General features: G+C 43.4%; 2 protein-coding genes across 2 annotated transcripts; one reads left to right on the top strand and one right to left on the bottom strand.

Annotated features, from left to right (window-relative positions):
- Positions 1-186: 186 nt before the first annotated feature.
- Positions 187-2,876, top strand: rpusd2 (RNA pseudouridine synthase domain containing 2). Its single transcript, XM_064928702.1, has 3 exons — positions 187-1,043; positions 1,192-1,488; positions 1,703-2,876. The coding sequence occupies exons 1-3, from the start codon at positions 339-341 to the stop codon at positions 2,489-2,491; spliced, it is 1,791 nt and encodes a 596-aa protein (XP_064784774.1). The 5' UTR covers positions 187-338; the 3' UTR covers positions 2,492-2,876.
- Positions 2,818-23,294, bottom strand: disp2 (dispatched RND transporter family member 2). The gene is made up of 8 exons (XM_064928701.1): positions 22,953-23,294; positions 10,370-10,792; positions 10,252-10,281; positions 9,723-9,846; positions 9,014-9,141; positions 8,537-8,655; positions 8,198-8,295; positions 2,818-7,827 (listed from the first exon to the last, which is right to left on the bottom strand). The coding sequence occupies exons 1-8, from the start codon at positions 23,042-23,044 to the stop codon at positions 4,327-4,329; spliced, it is 4,515 nt and encodes a 1,504-aa protein (XP_064784773.1). The 5' UTR covers positions 23,045-23,294; the 3' UTR covers positions 2,818-4,326.
- Positions 23,295-24,034: the final 740 nt, after the last annotated feature.

The raw sequence follows: 24,034 nt of genomic DNA, 5'->3' as shown, positions 1-24,034 counted from the left end.
CCTGTATAAGAGATCATAAATGCAATTTATTCAGGTCTATGATTTTATTATGTTGTATGTGTGAAGCATTAGGTGTGAAGCACTATTCAGTGTCAGGAGGATGGGGATATTTGATAAGGCTTTGAAACGGACTACTAAAACACAGGGGCGTCATCGATGAGAGCCCGTAGTCATTTGGAAGGGAGACCCATACTTTCATGGCTGCATGTTAGGCTGCTTCAGTGAGATACGTGTGAGTAGTTTGGACACATTTTACAGATGATTTTATTTACCTTTAACCGACAAACAGTGGTTTTTACAGAGCTCTCTAGAGAAAACGATACTCTTTCTTAAATTTGATGGTACGTTATATCAAGAACATTTTCTATGTTCTCCAAATCTTTAACAAACGCGAAATAACGCTTAATAACATAACACTATCACGTGCTAGACCTTGCAATGCGCAATTGACAAACGTCACAAATTATAGCGATTTAATTTGTAAAGTGACAAAAGAACATACACTTTACAACTCAGTAAATGAGTTATCATCTGGCCCACGTTTGCATCAAAACCATTTTACAGTAATGTCGCATACAATGGAGTCGACAGAAATGACGAGGGTGTCAGCGGTAAATACCTCAAACACTTCAGTCAATTCTACCACAGACGAGTTGAAAGAAACTTGTAAACGTAAGAGCGAAGAGCTGGACGACCCAGAGAAAAGTAGTCGTGGAAAGAGACGACGAGGAGGTGGGAAGAAACAACTCCGTACAGGAGAGAGATACATTCCTCCCCCTCAAAAACGCAACCCCGGCGTAAGTTTTAGCAAAGAGCATTTTGATGAAACAACATACTATTTTGAAGGAGGTCTACGCAAAGTGCGCCCATACTACTTCGACTTCAAAACGTACTGCAAGGGACGCTGGATTGGCAAAAGTCTTCTCGAGGTTTTCAGCAGTGAATTCCGAGCTGAGCCGTTGGAGTACTACGTTATGGCTTCCAAACTAGGACGCATCCGACTCAATGAAACCCCAATGGATGACCTCTCTGTAACACTCAGGGTGAGTTCAATCTTGAATTAGATGGATGCTGATTATGTTGGCTTGAATTAGATACAACAGTCTATCTAACTTTGTCCCTAAAATGTAAAAAAAAATAATAATAATCTGTGCAGAATAAATATGGTCAGACCTGTCTTTCCCCCCTCAGAACAATGACTTCCTAAGGAATACAGTGCATCGCCATGAGCCACCTGTAGTTGGACGGCCACTGGAGATTTTGGAAGATAATGGGGAGGTTTTGGTAGTTGACAAGCCAGCCTCGATGCCAGTTCATCCTTGTGGGCGCTTCCGTCACAACACGGTCATTTTCATCCTGGGAAAGGAACGGGGCATATGTGGCCTTCACACTGTGCACCGGCTGGATCGCCTAACATCTGGGGTGCTGCTCTTCGCCCGGACTTTGGAAGTGTCCCAGAAACTGGATGTGTTGGTGCGAGACAGACAGGTAAGACATCCTCTTGTCCAGTGTGCACCAATCAATCGAAAAGGAACATTGTGTTTCCTTGATGATATTTATTTTTTTAGTCACTTATCCTATAAATCTGGTCATCAGTTTGGATTAAATAAGGGCTCAAGTATAATCTCTCTCTGAGAGGAAACATAAAATATACTTTATTAAAGTTTGATATAAGTGACTGATAGTCTGTCATCTTTTACAGCTGGAGAAGGAGTATGTCTGTCGAGTGGAAGGGGAGTTCCCAGAGGGTGAGATCATCTGTGAGGAGCCCATCCTGGTGGTCTCCTTCAAGGTGGGACTGTGCAGAGTGCATCCTAAAGGCAAGGATTGCCGCACAGTCTTCCAAAGGCTCAGCTGGAACGGCCACTCCAGTGTAGTGCGTTGCCTCCCTCTCACTGGCCGCACTCACCAGATTCGTGTCCACCTCCAGTTCCTGGGCTACCCCATCCTCAACGACCCTGTCTATGGCTCCTCTGCTTGGGGTCCCCAAAGGGCAAAGGGAGGCCTGATGGGCATGAGCGACGATGAGCTTCTCAAAGCGATTCTGGAGGAACATCGTTTGAAGGAGAGTCTTCATCTCCTAGACATCCCAGATGAGGGACTGGTACAGGTGAGCAATGTGCAGACTGACGTCTATGGCAAAGATGCTCAGGCACCTCAGCCAGAGCTGTTGCCACGTGTTTGCAATTCTGTTTCAAGTGACTGTACACTGAGTGACGTAGAACAGAGTGCAAATCAGGTCCACAGCAGTCCAGCCTTACCCGGTGCAGTACCCGGACCAGCTGATGAAAATGATGATCAAACAGAATCTTCTCACTTAGCTGCTAGAAACACGAAAGACCCTCTGTGTAGCGAGTGTAAGATTGTCCGACCGGACCCCACCGAGAAGGAGCTCATCATGTACCTCCATGCGTTGCGCTATAAAGGACCAGACTTTGAATATTCGACTCGCCTACCTGACTGGGCCAAGGACGACTGGATTGAAGACTAAGGCACTATAGGGATGTTGTACAACAGAAGTGCAGGCAGTATACTATGTGGATGTGCCCAATAGGATGTAAAATATCACTATTGTTGTTTTGTTGAAGTGTCTTTGGACACTTGGTGAACCAAGCTCGGTTGTTAGTTCTATGGCTCACGGTTCTGTAAATCATGAATAATTCTGTTTTTAAATTGTATAATTCATTTCCCTCTGACTCACGTTAAGGAATATATTACTTTGGACCATATAGTTTCCATTGGACTCTAAGCCAGGAAGATGTTTGTCTAGGATTTCTTTCAACCGCCCTTCTAATTGAAAACCAATAAACATTTTCATAAAGTTTGACAATTAAATTTTATTTTCATGGCCTTAAATAAAACAACCCATTCTGCAGGAAAAATACACTTTCTTTTTTTACTTTCCACCATGTGAAAATGAGTACAAAGTACCGTGTTATCTCAGGTTTAATAGTCATTGCAACCTTTCCGTTTTCTCTGCTCCTCAAAAGCTTAAAGTTAAGTTCTATCATTCCTTTCTCTAAGGCAGGTTATTTCAAAAGCTCATCCAAGACTTATGATCACTGAATCGGTTGTCAAAAGGAAACCCTTTCGGGTGAGACAACTTCAAAATAACCCTGCTTGTAGGCACATTTTACAATTCTTGTCAATTCTTCACATTAATTTTTGCAGTCATTTCATCAAACCACAATTAAACCCTTAATACATACATTATTCTGGATTGTATTTTGAACCAAAAATACAACTCCACTATTGTAAAGGATAATCCCTTTCACATAAAACACATTTACATTTTCTTCATGGAAAAACGACTGTTGCAAAGATTTGGCACATGCTGCACATTGTACACCATGATCCATAGACTGCATGTGTTCTGTCAAGGCAAACACACACATATATATATATATTTAATCTGATGTTCCAGCAGGTGGTGAAATGTAGTGAAGGCTGCTCTGTGGATGTAAAACTACAATTTTTGATTACCCAGTCAAGCCTTAGTAGAGATAGTATTACTCTACATAGAACGCTGATTCTACATTTCTTTGAACTGTGCTGTGAAGCTGGTTATCTACAAGTCATGTTTAATGATGGAAGGAGCCACCAAGCTGGTAAAAAATCACCTTTGTCAGATTCAGGCCTGCCAATTACATGAGTTGGTTTCATGTACAAGACCTTCATTTTTTCATTATCAAAGGATAAGGCTCACTATATACATCTGCAGCTCCCTACTGTAAGTGTATAACAGTGCTGTTCAGGTCCCCTAAATAATTAATACACACAGAATTGTCTTAAGTCACCAAATTAATGTTACATTTCTTGGCATTTGACTTTGTACAACAGCAATGAGTGTTGTACAGTGAAGTGGTTTACAAAAAATGTTTTTTAAATTACACACAATTTCTGATCTACTTGTAGTGATGTAACTTCCATCACCATGATATGTCTTGGTGGTGTTTTGATGGTGGGTCCGTGGAATACATAGCCAAGCGTATTGTTGCTCAAACAAAAGAACCCCTTTCCTCACATCTAAAAAAAAAAATGTATTTTGAAATGATTTTAAAGTGTTCAAATGACATTATTGTCTAAGAATTTATCCAGACTATGGATATAGATCAGGGTAATACAGTCGAATAACAAAAAGGTCAGTGATTATCCAACTTCCAGTGTGTGTCCAGCTGTGAATTTTCCAAAATGTGTGAATCCATTACAAAGAATCTTATTCACAAACGTAACATTCTGCCGTTTCTGACTGGGCTAATCAAGCTGACAGATGATGAACCGAACACTTCTGCATGCTTAGATTAGACATATTTTTTTAAATCTAATTCAGCTTGTATCTTCCCTCTGCCCATCTCGTTTGATCCATACATCAGGCAAATCTGGTTTACTGTTTGGCAACATCACTGGTCCTTCACTCTGGCTCGTACGGCCCCTCCCACACCCCGGAGAGGCTGTCTCATACGTGGTCTCTCTCAGGGAGAGACGTAGGGTGTCTCTCTTTCCGTTAAGGTGCCCTGGTTGTGGTTCCAGTTCTCCCTCTGCTTCAATAGAAGTCTGTTGGTTTGAGGGTCCAGGTTCAATGTCACTCAGGCAAGTCTCATTGGAATCCTCTAGCCCGTCAAATGAACTCTGAGATGACAGTAGGCGTTTGTGAGGGTGATGCTTAAAGGTGCTATTAGGGGCCTCGTCCTTTGAGAGGGATGGCTGGTAAATTGTTTCTATTGTTTGACTAATGATGGTGTCCTCCATGCTTGAGGAAGAGGACAGCGATACGTTCCAGTGCTTGATGCCAGCAGACTGTCCTCTGCACGTCTTGCACAAGAGCCTTTCCTTAGCCAAGTCACCTTGAGGAGCTACTACAGGCCTTAGGGTGTTTTCTTTATATGGGGAAGAGGTCTGCAAAGCTGGGGGTGGGTGACAGCCTTTGTGGTGCCTCCCACAGAGCTCTTCACTATCTGCCTCAATGTTGCTCCTCTCCACATCCCTCCTGGGACTCAGCCCACCGAACTGGATGTCATCGGAGAGAACTGAGGGTCTGTTGGATAGCTTACTAGTACACGTGCTGTTCTCAAAGCTGTCACTCAGCTGACAGGCCAATGGCTGAAGCTCGTACTGCTCGGGTTCCCTTCCGCCCTCTACCTGTCGCTGTCTTTGACGCTGATGGTTCGGGTAAAGGTAATTACCCTCGTCTTTATTGAAATTCCTTCGAACTCTTGATCTTCCAAAAGCTCCGTTTGCTGCGCAGGTCGAGGACCTGGGTTCTGCTGCTGAGCAGGAGGGCAGACTTTCAGTCCCCGGTTGAGATGAACATGGCAACATTATTTTCCCACAGTTCTTTTGAGGACCGAAAAAGCAGCATAGGGATTGGAAAAAGAAAGTGGCAAATCCACATGCTACACATTTCACCAGAAATAAGAAAATCCCCAGCTTTCTGAACAACAAGGCAGTAGTAGGGAGCATGGCGATGCCCACACAGCAGAAGGCCCCGGATCCTATTGCTACAGGACAGCTCATTCTTTTCAGAGAATGTGCAACTCTTCCAATTCTATCAGAGTGTGGAGCTGAATTATATGATATGCAGTAGTTGGCTAAAAAGTCGACAGACAGCCCAGCAGCAGCTGATATGAAGAGTGCCTCCACACCACTAAGCTGCCATTCTAGAAGGACCAGGAGGCCGATGGTGACAAAAACACTTCCTCCAACAGCAGCAGCGCCATAAATACTCAGTGGAATATTCCATGTGGTCAGAAGAAGCAAGACAAATGCTAGAGCTACAGAGAACCCAGTGACCACAAGGGTTTCTGAGCTTAGACAATGTTGCAAGTCAAATAGTGTCAACTGGCTCACAAACCACCCTTCCTTTAGTCCCAGTGGTGCGCCAGACATTTCACCATTAAACCATGACACAATATCATTATAGAAAAGGGTGGTGTGACTAAAGTTGTAGCTATAGCGGTGCGTAGTTCTAAATACCATTACCAGGGCTGCTATTCGACCATCCGCTTCAAAATGTAGGCCTCCAACCTCGGACACATAGCCCTCTGCATGCCGCTCGGCCACCATCATGCTCAGGCATTGTTCAAAAACACCCGGTGGGTAAGGAAAGGGAATATCGTTGCAGCAAAACTGTAAGGCGTCTTCACTCTCTGAGCATCGTCGAATAGACACCCAGTGTATGAGTTGCTCGACAATACAGACGTTGTCTGTTGAGCCTTCGTTTTCAGATGATGATGATGACGGTAAATAAAAACTTTGGTTTTGAACTCTTCCGCACAAGTCTCTCAACCACACCTGAGCCTCTGGGCTACTCATGTTAAACTCTGGATCCATAACTAAAGATCCGTTGCTTTTCGGATCAAAGTGATTGCCGTTATCGGTTGGGATGACTCCCCAAACAAGAGTCAATGTAATGAGCTTGTCCTCCCCGTTCACCAGCCGTTCAAACATGAATTGGTGGCGATATTCAGCGTCATATCTTTCAAAGGGATGGCTAGAGCGGAATAACTGAGTTGCCCTGTTGTCTAAAGTGGGTAGTCTCATACCAGGGTCTACAACTGAGATGTATGTTCCTCCTGCGGCCAACACTGCGAACCAGCAGACCCAAATGTATCTGAACTTGACCACTCCACATGGGAGGATTTTCAGGAAAAGTAAATTGGAGGTGTCGGACAGTCCTCGCTTCAACCCTCGTAGCTTCTGACCCAAGGTGAAGAGGCACCGCTTTCGCGAGCTTGTGTCCCAGAACCCGCCAATACTTTTCGTGCAGCAAGGCTTCCATGCCTGTGCAGTAACAGAGGCTGAGGCAGGCACAGTGTAGCGCTCGCGTAATATGAGCGAGCTGGGCAGCCACGCAAGGGCGGAAAAAGTACAGATTAAGGAAGACGTTCCCAGGTACACAGCAAAGCATCTGACTGCCGTGATGCTGCTCAGGAACCCAGAGAAGAATGTGGCACTAGAAGTCAGGCCTGATGCCAATATCAAATATCCGACCTCTTGGAGAACTCTATTAACTCTTATCTCTAGAGAAACGGGTGGATTCTGGGATAGTTGTAGATTCCAGAAATCAATGAAAGTGAAGGCGTGGTTAGAACAACTACCAAACAGGATGAAAGCTGAAGCTAAGTTGAGGAAAGGGAAGAATGTCAGCTGAAAAACCACTTTGTAGAAGAAATAGGAAGTCAAGAGAGAACCCACAATTGCAACTAAAGACAGAGCTGATAGGAAAAGAGACTGCAAATAAAGGGCTATGGTGAGGAACAGCGACACTACAGCCAGAACAGGGTAGATGGAGTCCCTAGCCAGGTAATACTTGAAAAGCTTTTGCTTGATGCCTAGGTCCATTCCTGTAATAGTAGTGTTCTTGTATGTAAGCTCACGACCTTCAAGGCTGTTCATGTATATCTCCATCAAGTGATCTCCTTTTTCGACCGGTAGAAACAGAAGACTATATTTCAGTGAGGGGACCTGATATGCTATTGTCTGTGGCCCTAGGAAGTCCTTATCAACCAGGTAATGCAATATCTGGAATACGGCGCGAGAGTGTTTGCACCGAGTCGGCACGGATGCACAGTTGCCTTGCAAGCCCCTCTCTGCGCAATATGCCACCAGCCTTCCATCGTGGTAGTATGGGGCGCAATAGCGTAGTAGGCTCAGACTCTCTGACACCTGCACAGAGGTCAGGCTGAGACAGGATGAGGCATTGCTGAGAAGTGCCAAGTAGTTTCCCAGTGACCAACTTGGACAGCATCCGCCCCTGATTATGGCACCATCCACTTCCAATCGGATATGTTGCTTGCAGAGATCTTGGAAGTGGGGTTGTGAACGAATCTGAAAGATGGAGAAGAGAAGTTTGGCAGTTAAACACTTCTGTTGACTTATTCTCCCTCTACCCATGGCAAAATCAATGTAATTGATGTTCCATATATCTTTTTATTACAAGAGTAAATTGAAATGGACAGATTTTATAGCAACTTTTCACATAACTTATTTTCATCTACCAGCTAATGGGGATCAATAACACCTTTTTTTGTTCTCTTTCAAATACATATAAATGTTTTAAGATGTGCGCTATCAGTGCCTGCCAAGTTCTGTAGCCCAGAAAGGTATTTGATTGAGTTGGCTCCCTGATTTCGTGGTCTGGTTGGTAATGCTGGATATACGGCATGTATGATGATTTTTAAGATGCACGAATACCTACCCTGGCCTGCTCCATCTCACACATGGAGTAGATCGCCTTTAGGCTCCAAAGACTGGCAGAGTTTCCAGAGCGGAAGACAAGCTGGGCGTAGCGTTCTCCTGTGATGGCACAGATGGAGTCAAGAACATGGCACCCCTAAGCAAAGACTGTCCTCAGTCTTCACTTACAAAAATGTATCTAGATGGATTGCTTATGTTTTGCTCATAACTGAAAGTGAACACTGGAATGATGAACTAGCTCGTCAATACCCAGATTTTTGATTGATACATTTTGGGTATGTTTCCTGCAACATTTTTAGGAACATTTCTCTAGTAGCAGAGAGACATGTTAGTAGCCTACCTGGAGCGTCACAGAGGAATGTGTCTTGGGCCGAATTCCTGTCTAGCATTCTTTTAGACCGTTGCCTGGAAGACTGTTCCTGGCTCCCACCGGCATCCCCTCCGCTACCATCTCCATAGCTTCGTAAAATAAACATGAACGCAACAAAATTATACTTGAGACATCTAGACAATTCATATCAATCACACAGGCAATAGCTAAATCTATACCCCACGCAACAATGGACATATGGACTCCTCATACAATTATCCAGCATTTTTAAATCGTAGCTATACTATATCATGTGCAAATGTAACCCTGTTCCATCTCTATCGTGCCTCTGAACTGAAAGATGCCAAATTGTAGCCTGTTTTAGTGAGTAATTATAATCTGAGGCTGAGTGAACGCAATGTCCCATGGTTCTACTCTGTTGTGGCAGACATTTTGTGCAGGGCTCTCTGTGTGTGGTGGAGAGCTCCTCCGGTTTTAGCACAGTACCTCCCAGCTGTCTTGTCTTTGAGGTGTTGCGGTATCAGAGACAGTGTGTTTCCAGGCCCTGTGTTCTGTTGAAGCTTGGCTAAGGCAGACTGTCGCACCCCGATGTATGTTCCTCGAGGCTCAAAGCCCTGCATTAAAAACATAAGTCAATGGAACAACATCTGACGACAGCCGAAGCAGGAAAACAATGCACTGAATTCATTAACATGAGAAATATGTACGCCTAATGCTGACTGTTTGGCCTACAGTAGGTGAATAAAGACTGATTTAGATGCGAAGGTTTAGTGAAATACTATAATGGATGCTTTGAAAATTGATAGTGACATTGTACATGCAGTGTTGATTGATATAGCGTTGTCTTCAATATTCTTCCAGATTATTATTGTTTTTACCCTGGTCTCTGCCATGGTCATTACATGTTTACATGAGTTTAACTGTACACATTTATTACACACATGGTAATTCAATTAGTTTATTTAACTATTCTTGATTGTTCATTATACCTGCAATTGCACTGATATGGCTACACTTGTATTTCTTGAGCTGACAAGATGAAATGTTTTGAGAGATCTGCCGGGTCTACTTTATTTACGGCAGCTTTTCAAGAGGCAGGAACGAGCTAAAAAAAAAAAGGGGGGGTTTACAGTAGCATTCGGTTTGACAGGAAGTTGGCAGAGAACGCGACAGTGCTGCAGAGAGAGGCACTCACCATGAGCGGGTCAGAGAAGTCTGGCAGGGGACCAATCAACAGGCCGGCTAGGGAACATCCCAGGAGGGCCGCTGCACACCCGACGAGCACCGCCAGAGGATACCTCACTACCACCTGGGAGTAACTGTCAAGAAAATGCCACAGGAAAAGAGGATCTCAGTGACACTTATCTCTAACGGGCTTTGCATAGTTAAAGGACTGTACTGTGTGTCTCACTCGGTGGGTGTGCTAGGCAAGTCTCATGGTTCAAGTATTTTTCAGTTAAGTACAACATTTAACATTCAATTTCAAAACATTGGTCACCAGTACTCATATTTTGAGTTATGCAACGCTATTGTGAGCTTACGACCATGTTGTATAGCTTAATGAAATACTATTTTGAGTTTAGAACCATGTTGTATAGCTAAATTAAAGACTAAAAATATAGTTTTGTCCTAATTACTGCCATGCACTGTGCACATTAAGGGTGCAATGGAAATTGTAGGTCATTTTGCTGTTACACAATCATCTTGTTGTCGTGGATACTGACTTTCTAGGGATCCAGTAGAGTCCGTCATCCCTAAAATAGACAAATAATTCTGCATCATTGACCTTTTTATAATTTTTGCATGATAATTATGCTTGTGTGCAGCATACGGAATACAGACCTGACTGTGACCACATGATGCTGTTTGGACTTCTGGGTGCCACCGCCGTCATGGGAACCGTGCAGCCAGTGGCAGCGGACAGCGTTGTGACAGGAAGGAACATGGGAGGGGCTGCAGCTGCGACCCGTCTTGACAGCGCTTGTCGAGCAGTCGGTGTGAGGAGGACCCACAGTGATTGGATGCGACTCCAGACAGGCTTTGCCTTTGATTGGCTTGTGATGGCCACAACAGTGACATTGTCGGTGCTGCTGTGAATGGTAGTTGCATCCCTGGGAGACTTGGTGGTAGAGCTGGGAGGAGGTGGAGGAGGAGGGTCTGGGGAGGCTGCAGCTGTCAGACTGGTCCCCTTCGGTTTGGATCCGAGTGGCCTGGGCCTCCGGGCACACACTGTCAGGAGGACACAGTGACACCTCCGGTATCTCACTGTGAAAAGACAGAGGGGGGGAAAGTGTATTTATTTATAACCCCTACGGTTGCAGTGTTTGTCATTGTCAAATATACACCAGAATTTTTGATAATCAATGTTTCAGCTCAGCGGCTTCCCCGGCTGCAACAGTTTTACTAAGCCTTGAGTAGGTAAACCTAATGAATCGTGTAAGGGGTGACTTCCAAAGTATTGTTGCGTTGTTGCTTGAAACCCAATTTGGCAAACCAAATTAATTAGGTAAGGAATGACATCTAAAGTATTGTTTTGTTGCTCGAGGCCCAATTAGTCCAAGAGATGCTCCATCTGCCCTGTCTGTGTTTCAACATCCAAAAGAGAGTCCTGTTGATGGAGACTGCAGTGGATCTGATGAAGAATGACTCCTGTTTATGGAAGAAGTACATTGCACAGATGTTATGAGTTAAGTTATGTGCTTTTCTTCCTCATGTTTTCTCTAAAGAACAGGACATAAACTATACACAATAAAACTGCTGACTATCAGCGAGAGAGAGCTGACTACGTTAACCACTATTAGTAATTGCGTTAGGCCTAATGACAAGTAACGTTTATAAATCGGAATCCTTATTTACTGAACTGTAAGTAATATTGAATTCCAGTTATTTCAATACTCTATGGCAGGGGTATTCAACTCTGAACCTACGAGGTTCGGAGACCGCTGGTTTTCTGTTCTGCCTGATAATTAATTGCACCCACCTCATGTCCCAGGTCTAATTAGAGGGGAACAATGAAAAAATGCAGTGGTACTGACTTCGAGGTCCAGAGTTGAGTTTGCGGGCTCTATAGTATGACTGAATAAAACAAGGCAACGGTAAACATGTCATCCCCCAATGAATGATGCAGCGTCCCCCCTTGGGCCAATTGAGATATTGCATGTGACTAATACATTTCATTTAATTACTATAGCTCCCGACTTGGGCCAATCAGTGTAATTTAACAAAAATGCCAGATCTCGATGGCAAGACTCATCATTCACCCAAGTTTAGTCTAAATTGTCCCAGTGCTGTCTGAGATATAGCGTGTGACAAACGTACGAACAGACGGGAACATATCCACAGTCACCTCCCAGATTTAATTGTGAGGGACAACCAGACATTTATGCACAGTCTAATTTCAATCTGACTCCAATTAGAGGGTCAAATGACGTTATGGGTTGTTTTACCAGACCTGGTCGTCTGGGTGGACTGAGACGCCACTTCTTTGATCCCCATCACCTCGTCGCCAAGGCGACGGGGTAAGTAAACAGAGAGCAGTACTTGAGGGCTTTATTTGCATTTCCAACCACCGGGGGAGAGATAGGTGGGCAGCAAATTCATCACAACTCGACTGTGTGCCATTGGGCATTTCAAAATGTAGCTGTATTAATAATTTTAAAAAAGTGTCTGAAGATGTATCGGTCTCTTAAAAGAGTGGAGTCAATTTCTCAAACCTTCGTAGTGGTTCCACTCAAATCACCCCGTCAAGATTACCATTTTTGGCAGGGGGAAAAAAATATGTTGCTGTTGGGTGGCTGATGCGTCACCAGCTTGCTTCTGAACTTACTTAGGTGAAAGCACTATTTATTTGCTGTCCAATTAGAAGTTGCCATGTACCAATGAAAAAATGAATGATGCAGCGTCCCCCCTTGGGCCAATTGAGATATTGCATGTGACTAATACATTTCATTTAATTACTATAGCTCCCGACTTGGGCTCTAACTCCTCTAGCTCCACAATGAAATAGGGTGCAGGCCAGGCAGCAGGCTGTTAGCCAGCCTGCCAGCATAGTGGAGTCTGCCACTAGCATAGTCAGTGTAGTCAGCTCAGCTATCACCATTGAGACCGTGTCTGTGCCTCGACCTAGGTTGGTAAACATGGCGGTGTTCACTGCAATCTCACTAGGATAAAGACCACCTCCATTCCTGTCATTATTGAAAGAGATCATGATACCTCACATCTCAAAATAGGGCTACTTAATGTTAGATCCCTTACTTCAAAGGCAATTATAGTCAATGAACTAATCACTGATCATAATCTTGATGTGATTGGCCTGACTGAAACATGGCTTAAGCCTGATGAATTTACTGTGTTAAATGAGGCCTCACCTCCTGGCTACACTAGTGACCATATCCCCGTGCATCCCGCAAAGGCGGAGGTGTTGCTAACATTTACGATAGCAAATTTCAATTTACAAAAAAAAAAATGACGTTTTCGTCTTTTGAGCTTCTAGTCATGAAATCTATGCAGCCTACTCAATCACTTTTTATAGCTACTGTTTACAGGCCTCCTGGGTCATATACAGCGTTCCTCACTGAGTTCCCTGAATTCCTATCGGACCTTGTAGTCATAGCAGATAATATTCTAATCTTTGGTGACTTTAATATTCACATGGAAAAGTCCACAGACCCACTCCAAAAGGCTTTCGGAGCCATCATCGACTCAGTGGGTTTTGTCCAACATGTCTCTGGACCCACTCACTGTCACAGTCATACGCTGGACCTAGTTTTGTCCCATGGAATAAATGTTGTGGATCTTAATGTTTTTCCTCATAATCCAGGACTATCGGACCACCATTTTATTACGTTTGCAATTGCAACAAATAATCTGCTCAGACCCCAACCAAGGAACATCAAAAGTCGTGCTATAAATTCACAGACAACACAAAGATTCCTTGATGTCCTTCCAGATTCCCTCTGTCTACCCAATGACACCAGAGGACAAAAATCAGTTAACCACCTAACTGAGGAACTCAATTTAACCTTGCGCAATACCCTAGATGCAGTTGCACCCTAAAAACTAAAAACATTTCTCATAAGAAACTAGCTCCCTGGTTTGAAAATACCCGAGCTCTGAAGCAAGCTTCCAGAAAATTGGAACGGAAATGGCGCCACACCAAACTGGAAGTCTTCCGTCTAGCTTGGAAAGACAGTACCGTGCAGTACCAAGAGCCCTTACTGCTGCTCGATCATCCTATTTTTCTAACTTAATTGAGGACAATAAGAACAATCCAAAATTCCTTTTTGATACGGTCGCAAAGCTAACTAAAAAGCAGCATTCCCCAAGAGAGGATGACTTTCACTTTAGCAGTGATAAATTCATGAACTTCTTTGAGGAAAAAATTATGATTATTAGAAAGCAAATTACAGACTCCTCCTATAAATCTGCGTATTCCTTCAAAGCTCAGTTGTCCTGAGTCTGCACAACTCTGCGTGGACCTAGGATCAAGAGAGACGCTCAAGTGTTTTAGTACTATATCTCTTGACACAATGATGAAAATAATCATGGCCTCTAAACCTTCAAGCTGCTTACTGGACCCTATTCCAACTAAACTACTGAAAGAGCTGCTTCCTGTGCTTGGCCCTCCTATGTTGAACATAATAAACGGCTCTCTATCCACCGGATGTGTACCAAACTCACTAAAAGTGGCAGTAATAAAGCCTCTCTTGAAAAAGCCAAACCTTGACCCAGAAAATATAAAAAACTATCGGCCTATATCGAATCTTCCATTCCTCTCAAAAATCTTAGAAAAGGCTGTTGCTCAGCAACTCACTGCCTTCCTGAAGACAAACAATGTATATGAAATGCTTCAGTCTGGTTTTAGACCCCATCATAGCACTGAGACGGCACTTGTGAAGGTGGTAAATGACATTTTAATGGCATCGGACCGAGGCTCTGCATCTGTCCTCGTGCTCCTAGACCTTAGTGCTGCTTTTGATACCATCGATCACCACATTCTTTTGGAGAGATTGGAAACCCAAATTGGTCTACACGGTCAAGTTCTGGCCTGGTTTAGATCTTATCTGTCGGAAAGATATCAGTTTGTCTCTGTGGATGGTTTGTCCTCTGACAAATCAACTGTAAATTTCGGTGTTCCTCAAGGTTCCGTTTTAGGACCGCTGTTGTTTTCACTATATATTTTACCTCTTGGGGATGTTATTCGGAAAACATAATGTTAACTTTCACTGCTATGCGGATGATACACAGCTGTACATTTCAATGAAACATGGTGAAGCCCCAAAATTGGCTAGAAGCATGTGTTTCAGACATAAGGAAGTGGATGGCAGCAAACTTTCTACTTTTAAACTCGGATAAAACAGAGATGCTTGTTCTAGGTCCCAAGAAACAAAGAGATCTTCTGTTGAATCTGACAATTAATCTTAATGTGTACAGTCATCTCAAATAAAACTGTGAAGGACCTCGGCGTTACTCTGGACCCTGATCTCTCTTTTGAAGAACATATCAAGACCATTTCAAGGACAGCTTTTTTCATCTACGTAACATTGCAAAAATCAGAAACTTTCTGTCCAAAAATGATGCAGAAAAATTAATCCATGCTTTTGTCACTTCTAGGTTAGACTACTGCAATGCTCTACTTTCCGGCTACCCGGATAAAGCACTAAATAAACTTCAGTTAGTGCTAAATACAATAGAATCCTGACTAGAACCAAAAATTTGATCATATTACTCCAGTGCTAGCCTCCCTACACTGGCTTCCTGTCAAAGCAAGGGCTGATTTCAAGGTTTTACTGCTAACCTACAAAGCATTGCATGGGCTTGCTCCTACCTATCTCTCTGATTTGGTCCTGCCGTACATACCTACACGTACGCTACGGTCACAAGACGCAGGCCTCCTAATTGTCCCTAGAATTTCTAAGCAAACAGCTGGAGGCAGGGCTTTCTCCTATAGAGCTCCATTTTTATGGAACGGTCTGCCTACCCATGTCAGAGACGCAAACTCGGTCTCAACCTTTAAGTCTTTACTGAAGACTCATCTCTTCAGTGGGTCATATGATTGAGTGTAGTCTGGCCCAGGAGTGGGAAGGTGAACGGAAAGGCTCTGGAGCAACGAACCACCCTTGCTGTCTCTGCCTGGCCGGTTCCCCTCTTTCCACTGGGATTCTCTGCCTCTAACCCTATTACAGGGGCTGAGTCACTGGCTTGCTGGGGCTCTCTCATGCCGTCCCTGAGGGGGTGCGTCACCTGAGTGGGTTGATTCACTGATGTGGTCATCCTGTCTGGGTTGGCGCCCCCCCCTTGGGTTGTGCCGTGGCGGAGATCTTTGCGGGCTATACTCAGCTTTGTCTCAGGATGGTAAGTTGGTGGTTGAAGATATCCCTCCAGTGGTGTGGGGGCTGTGCTTTGGCATAGTGGGTGGGGTTATATCCTTCCTGTTTGGCCCTGTCCGGGGGTGTCCTCGGGTGGGGCCACAGTGTCTCCTGACCCCTCCTGTCTCAGCCTTCAGTATTTATGCTGCAGTAGTTTATGTGTCGGGGGCTGGGGTCAGTTTGTTATATCTGGAGTACTTCTCCTGTCCAATTCGGTGTCCTGTGTGAATCTAAGTGTGCGTTCTCTAATTCTCTCCTTCTCTCTCTCGGAGGACCTGAGCCCTAGGACCATGCCCCAGGACTACCTGACATGATGACTCCTTGCTGTCCCCAGTCCACCTGGCCGTGCTGCTGCTCCAGTTTCAACTGAACCGCGGCCCTAGGACCATGCCCCAGGACTACTTGACATGATGACTCCTTGCTGTCCCCAGTCCACCTGGCCGTGCTGCTGCTCCAGTTTCAACTGTTCTGCCTTATTATTATTCGACCATGCTGGTCATTTATGAACATTTGAACATCTTGGCCATGTTCTGTTATAATCTCTACCCGGCACAGCCAGAAGAGGACTGGCCACCCCACATAGCCTGGTTCCTCTCTAGGTTTCTTCCTAGGTTTTGGCTTTTCTAGGGAGTTTTTCCTAGCCACCGTGCTTCTACACCTGCATTGCTTGCTGTTTGGGGTTTTAGGCTGGGTTTCTGTACAGCACTTTGAGATATCAGCTGATGTACGAAGGGCTATATAAATAAATTTGATTTGATTTGATTTGATACCCCTCAGCTGACACATCACAAGCTGCGCAGAGCACTGACGGCAGCATGATGGGGGCTTCTGTGCTAGCAGCAGGTGCTGCCCACTGCACTCCTTAGGACTGTGTTATTGCAGTGGTAAACTCTGGTATTCACTGCTTCTCATTGACCACTTTTAAGATAGCTAGGTCATGCTTGCAAAGCTAGGCAATTAGTGGATCCAGTTCATTAGCGAACAGAGCAGTTACAAAAATACCTCCAGCTGGGCGTTTACGAGCCCCCTGCATACAAGCTACATAATCAAACAACAATCGCCTGAGATATTGCCAATCTCTCAAATATGATTTGACATGGGAAGCGTTCTATCAAAGGTTGATATGACATTGTATTTCAGTCTAAACAGGGTGTTCCTATGCTGATACTCTGCTACATTGCATTCGTGTCATACTGTCGGCCAGCACCACCCTCAGTGGAACAGCGCTGTGCATTTTGCTAAACTTTGATATTACATCGTATTTAGGTCTAAAGGTTCTTTCATGTTTGGCTCCCATACTACTACTGGTGGCCTGTTTAATGATTTTATGGAGATGAGAACCATCTCAGTGTTTGTCCTTTGTTTGAAATGACACGATGTACCAGGGGGGGTTGTGTTCAGTAGTAGCGTACACCATAGCAAAACGTTCATGATCTCCCGACAGGTGTGTATGATGTGGAGTAACATGCAGAGTTACATTGGTGTCCGAAGTGGGATTCTCTGCTTTACTTGGTTTCACATAATTTAACCACTCTCTTGGTTTCACATAATTTAACCACTCTCTTGGTTTCACATCATTGTACTGTGCAGCCGTCTTCATCGACCTGGCCAAGGCTTTCGACTCTGTCAATCACCATTTTCTTATCGGCAGACTCAGTAGCCTCGGTTTTTCCAATGACTGCCTGGCCTGGTTCTCCAACTACTTTGCAGACAGAGTTCAATGTGTCAAATCGGAGGGCAAGTTGTCCGGTCCTCTGGCAGACTCTATGGGGGTGCCACAGGGTTCAATTCTCGGGCCGACTCTTTTCTCTGTATATATCAATGATGTTGCTCTTGCTGCGGGCGATTCTCTGATCCACCTCTACGCAGACGACACCATTCTGTATACTTCCGGCCCTTCCTTGGACACTGTGCTATCTAACCTCCAAATGAGCTTCAATGCCATACAACACTCCTTCCGTGGCCTCCAACTGCTCTTAAACGCTAGTAAAACCATATGCATGCATTTCAACCGTTCGCTGCCTGCACCCGCACGCCCAACTAGCATCACCACCCTGGATGGTTCCGACCTAGAATACGTGGACATCTACAAGTACCTAGGTGTCTGGCTAGACTGTAAATTCTCCTTCCAGACTCATATCAAATATCTCCAATCTAAAATCAAATCTAGAGTCGGCTTACTATTCCGCAACAAAGCCTCCTTCACTCACGCCGCCAAACTTACCCTAGTAAAACTGGCTATCCTACCGATCCTCGACTTCGGAAATGTCATCTACAAAATAGCTTCCAATACTCTACTCAACCAACTGGATGCAGTTTATCACAGTGCCATCCATTTTGTTACTAAAGCACCTTAAACCACCCACCACTGCGACCTGTATGCTCTAGTCGGTTGGCCCTCGCTACATATTCGCCGCCAGACCCACTGGCTCCAGGTCATCTACAAGTCCATGCTAGGTAAAGCTCCGCCTTAGCTCAGTTCATTGGTCACGATGGCAACACCCACCCGTAGCACGCGCTCCAGCAGGTGTATCTTAATGATCGTCCCTAAAGCCAACACCTCATTTGGCCACCTTTCGTTCCAGTTCTCTGCTGCCTGTGACTGGAACGAATTGCAGAAATTGTTGAAGTTGGAGACTTTTATCTCACTCCCCAACTACAAACATCTGCAATCTGAGTAGCTAACCGATTGCAGCAGCTGTACATAGTCTATTGGTAAATAGCCCACCCAATTTTACCTACCTCATCCCCATACTGTTTGTATTTATTTACTTTTCTGCTCTTTTGCACACCAGTATCTCTACCTGTAAATGACCATCTGATCATTTATCATTCCAGTGTTAATCTGCAAAATTGTAATTATTCGCCAACCTCCTCATGCCTTTTGCACACATTGTATATAGACTCTTTTTTTTCTACTGTGTTATTGACTTGTTCATTGTTTACTCCATGTGTTGTTTACAGTTCATTGTTTACTCTGTGTTGTCTGTTCACAATGCTATGCTTTATCTTGGCCAGGTCGCAGTTGTAAATGAGAACTTGTTCTCAACTAGCCTACCTGGTTAAATAAAGGTGAAATAAAAAAATAAAAATGTAACCACTCTCTTGGTTTCACATCATTTAACCACTCTCTTTTGGTTTCACATCATTTAACCACTCTCTTTTGGTTTCACATCATTTAACCACTCTCTTTTGCTTTCACATAATTTAACCACTCTCTTTTGGTTTCACATAATTTAATCACTCTCTCTTGGTTTTACATAATTTAACCACTCTCTTTTGGTTTTACAGCATTTAACCACTCTCTTGGTTTTACATTAATCAACCACTCTCTTGTTTTAACATAATTGAACCACTCTCTTGGTTTCACATCATTGAACCACTCTCTTGGTTTCACATCATTGAACCACTCTCTTGGTTTCACATCATTTAACCACTCCCTTGGTTTTACATTAATCAACCACTCTCTTGTTTTAACATAATTGAACCACTCTCTTGGTTTCACATCATTGAACCACTCTCTTGGTTTCACAGCATTTAACCACTCTCTTGGTTTCACAGTATTTAACAATTCTCTTGGTTTTACATAATTGAACCACTCTTGGTTTCATATCATTTAACCACTCTCTTGGTTTTACATAATTGAACCACTCTCTTGGTTTCACATCATTTAACCACTTGCCTAATTATTATGATGCATTTGGTACTTCTCATGCAGAATTGAATATTGATTGTTGTGGTTGGTTTTGGTTGGCTAATGAGTAAGCAGGCATCTGATGCGTCATGGGGAAGTTTGACAACGGTACCTGAGTGTCAGTGGTTGCATATCATCAGGGAGAGTGGGATATGCAACAACAAAAAAACATCTACAATTCACGTGGTTTAATACACTCTTGTACATGTATCAAATAGGACAAAATGTATTTTTTTTTTTTTATCATTAGTCAAGACCAATATTTAACAGCTCTATGCATTTGCAAAAAAAAAAAAACAGGTTTGGAAAGGCACTGCATAGAGTTGTGCAAGAGATGCTACACTGACAACAGGATATTTCAACTATTACTTCCAGCTTTGTCACTCCCTCCTCCAGTGTCAATAACAGGAGTCTGGCTTATCATTATGAAAAGGACAGAAAAGTATTTGTATGTGCCTTTTCTGACCAATATACTGAACAAAAATATAAACGCAACAATGTTGATGATTTTACTGAGTCACAGTTTCATATAAGAAAATCAGTCCATTTAAATATATTCATTAGGCCCTAATCTATGGATTTCACATGACTGGGCAGGGGCGCACCCACTTCAGTGCAAGGCCCACCCATTGGGGATCCAGGCCCAGCGAAACACAATTAGTTTTTCCACACAAAAGGGCTTTATTACAGACAGAAATACCATTCCGTTTCATCAGCTGTCCCGGTGGCTAGTCTCAGATGATCCCGCAGGTGAAGAAGACAGATGTGGAGGTCCTGGGCTGACGTGGTTACACGTGGTCTGCAGTTGTGAGGCCAGTTGTACATACTGCCAAATTCTCTAAAACGGCGTTGGAGGCGGCTTATGGTAGAGAAATTAACATTAAATTATCTGGCAACTGCTCTGATGGACATGCCTGAAGTCATCATGCCAATTGCACGCTCCCTCAAAACTTGAGACATCTGTGGCATTGTGTTGTGTGACAAAACTGCACATTTTAGAGTGGCATTTTATTGTCCCCAGCATAAGGTGCACCTGTGTAATGATCATGCTGTTTAATCAGCTTCTTGATATGCCACACCTGTCAAGTGGATGGATTATCTTGGCAAAGGAGAAATGCTCACGGACAGGGATGTAAACAAATCTGTACACACAATTTGAGAGAAATAAGCTTTTTGTGCTTTAATGGAACATTTCTGGGATATTTTTTTTCAGCTTATGAAACATGGGACCAACACTTTACATACTGCATTTCTATGTCTGTTCATTGTAGTTGTTGTTTTTTTTTGCATTATGAAACACAATTTTCCATATGGCAGACACATGGTCTATAATGCTCATCTTTCCATATGGCAGACACATGGTCTATAATGCTCATCTTTCCATATGGCAGACACATGGTCTATAATGCTCATCTTTCCATATGGCAGACACATGGTCTATGATGCCCAGCTTTCTTGTCCTCGGTGACCTCTGGAGAAAGAAAACCGCCCCCCCCTTGAATATTAAGTTGAATATTTTGTTTGTTGGCTGACTTAAAGAGATACTACGAGAGTCTGGGGTGGCAGGGTAGCCTAGTGGTTAGAGCGTTGGACTAGTAACCAGAAGGTTGCAAGTTCAAACCCCTGATCTGACAAGGTAAAAATCTGTTGTTCTGACCCTGAACAGGCTGTTAACCCACTATTCCTCATTGAAAATAAGAATTTGTTCTTAACTGACTTGCCTAGTTATATAAAGGTCATTGCACTAATTAATTAACATTAGCTTGCAAAACTAACTAAATTCCTTCACACTGCAGACAGGAATATAAAAATGGTTAATCTGACAGAATCTCACGTTATCCCTTTATTGACCTTCCTTTTTGTAACCTCCCAAGATGCACCTATAGCACAAATCTCAACAAAAATACTTCTATGTAGAACATTTAGGGCCAGTTACCCAGACACAAATTAGGCCTGGTGCTGGACTTGGTGCTACACAGTTGGCACTATGCATTGGGGCAGGTAGCGTTCTCCTGGCATCCACCAAACTCAGATTCGTCCGCCGGACTGCCAGATGGTAAAGCGTGATTCATCACTCCAGAGAACGTGTTTCCACTCTTCTATAGTCCAATGACACCAAGTTTTTTTTTGCGTGTGGCTGCTCAGCCATGGAAACCCATTTCATGAAGCTCTAGATGAACAGTTCTTGTGCTGACGTTGCTTCTAGAGGCGGTTTGGAACTCACTAGTGAGTGTTGCAACCGAGAACAGATGATTTTTAAGCACTCTGCGGTCCTGTTCTGTGAGCTTGTGTAGCTTACCACTTTGCGGCTGAGCCGTTGTTGCTCCTAGACGTTTCCACTTCACAATAACAGCACTTACAGTTGAACGGGGAAGCAGGGCAGAAATTTGATGAACTGACTTTTTGGAAAGGTGGCATCTTGTGACAGTACCACGTTGAAAGTCACTGAGCTCTTCAGTAAGGCCATTCTACTGCCATTGTTTGTCTGTGGAGATTACATGGCTGTGTGCTCGATTTAATACACCTGTCAGCAACGGGTGTGGCTGAAATAGCCAAATCCACTAATTTGAGGGGAGTTTCCACATACTTGTGTATATATAGTGTATGTTCAATGTTGATGGCTAAACTAAAGCAGGGGCAATGTAGTGACTATTAGTTATCTATCAAAAAACTGGCACGGTGGAGTTTTGCCCAGTGGATTTGTGGTTTCCCCTGGGCCAACCCTACAGTAGGCTATTGTGTCAGCAATGTCGTATGCATATCTGCATTATGCTGACTTGGGAGAGCACAGAGTGAGTGTGTAGCTGAGGAATACCAGATATCTCTGGATCCCGGGAGATTGCCTATTGAAGTGAATGTTAATTGTGGATTGGGTGAATTGACTGCCACACTCAACCTGTTATTGGACTATAACATTTCAATTAAACATACTCTGGGGAGAGATTGGCTGCTATTGTACAGTATTTGTGAACACATTTTACAAATACAAATCAATGTATTTCTCACCCACCAAAAAAACGAGTAAATGAAAGATGGACTTCTTCCTGTTTAGTCTGCTCTTGATTTACAATTCATGTAAGCAGTGGCACATTTGTACATTATAATAAATACAATATTGAAGAATAGGACTCTGAGAAATCCTTAAAATGTATTGCTGTGGTCATCAAGTGCTTACAAATACAAAGAACATTGATATTCATTGACAGACAGATTGATATAGCCTACACTGACATAACGGCAATAAGGGCTGGACAAAACACCAATACAAATGTATATTTAATGATGCAGAGGAATAATTTAACAGCCGACTAGACAAACACCGTTCTTTTTCTTTGAGGTGAACAGAGAACGAAAGGCTACGTACCTTTGAAATGTCTCCCTTGCAGGTCTTTCAGTTCTTGGCGAATCCATGACTATAGCGTCTGCGCGCTCATCGGTGATAGAGCAAGTATCCATTCTATCAGTTACTTTTCTCGTGTCGGAAATTTCCAACTGGAAAATTGAAGGATTCAGCCTCGTGTTTACTACTTGGAATAGTAAGATCGGTTCTATTGTACAACGGCAAAAGGGATGGATGGATGTTTGAGTAACCTATCTGCTAAAGCCTGGTTTGCTATTGGTCGACGTGGTGTGATGAGCTCTTCTGCTGTTGAGGAGAAGTTTAGATGACCGTGAATAGCACGGGCGCTGTTCAATTGAGGGTGGTGCTGGCCTATACAGTATGACACGGATACAATGTATCGACGATATTGCCTGCATTGTTTTGATTCGTGCGTAGCCCGCTATTCAAAACAATATCTGTTACATTTTTCTCCTCTTCTTAATCTATGATTTACCTTTATATAGAAAGCTGGCAGAATGCCATGAATCTGTAAGTCTGAATAATTTATTGTGAATAATACAGTATCAAATCAAATTTTATTTTATTGGTAACATCCACATATTTGGCAGATGTTATTGCTGGTGTAGCGAAATGTTTGTATTGTCACATAACTAGCCTATATAACGGGCAACTATCATTTTAGATTAGATTGTCCGAAGCAATCGTTATATTACACCGTTTTAGTTTAAATACAATACAGAATACTAAATAAGCTACACCTATTTTTTGTATTTATTATTGTGGCCCCAGAGGGTTAGATTTGGGAAATACTCTTAGTTTTGCTTCCAAATAAAATTACAGTACTCCATTAATTAAAGTTTAGCTCCAGCTCATATTTTAGAGCCGTTACCTAATTTACCGCCACTGTAGGCATCAGGTGACGACGCTCTTCTGCTGATTATCACTCTGCTGTCCTTTTAATGCAGACAGAAAATGCACCTGGGACCCGAGAGGGAGGGAGTCTGCTCCTCCTTCGGTTACTCTTCATAAAGACATCATGCAGGCTCCTCTGGTGAATGATCAGTGGCACGCCAGCTGGTTTGTGTCTACATATGAATCATAAT

This window comes from Oncorhynchus masou, chromosome 21, assembly GCF_036934945.1.
Source record: "Oncorhynchus masou masou isolate Uvic2021 chromosome 21, UVic_Omas_1.1, whole genome shotgun sequence".
Classification (NCBI taxonomy): Eukaryota; Metazoa; Chordata; class Actinopteri; order Salmoniformes; family Salmonidae; genus Oncorhynchus; species Oncorhynchus masou.
The sequence above is the reverse complement of the archived record's forward strand: the minus strand, read 5'-3'. Positions and strand labels throughout refer to the sequence as shown.

Bases quoted from the DNA above. Each gene is read 5' to 3' on its own strand.
- disp2 (XM_064928701.1), bottom strand. From the start codon at position 23,044: ATGGATACTTGCTCTATCACCGATGAGCGCGCAGACGCTATAGTCATG. The intron at 10,282-10,369 runs GTCTGTATTCCG...TGTCTATTTTAG, and splicing joins CATCATGTGGTCACAGTCAG to GGATGACGGACTCTACTGGA. The intron at 9,142-9,722 runs GTGAGTGCCTCT...TTTTTAATGCAG, and splicing joins ACTTCTCTGACCCGCTCATG to GGCTTTGAGCCTCGAGGAAC.
- rpusd2 (XM_064928702.1), top strand. From the start codon at position 339: ATGGTACGTTATATCAAGAACATTTTCTATGTTCTCCAAATCTTTAAC. The intron at 1,044-1,191 runs GTGAGTTCAATC...TTCCCCCCTCAG, and splicing joins ACCTCTCTGTAACACTCAGG to AACAATGACTTCCTAAGGAA. The intron at 1,489-1,702 runs GTAAGACATCCT...CATCTTTTACAG, and splicing joins TGTTGGTGCGAGACAGACAG to CTGGAGAAGGAGTATGTCTG.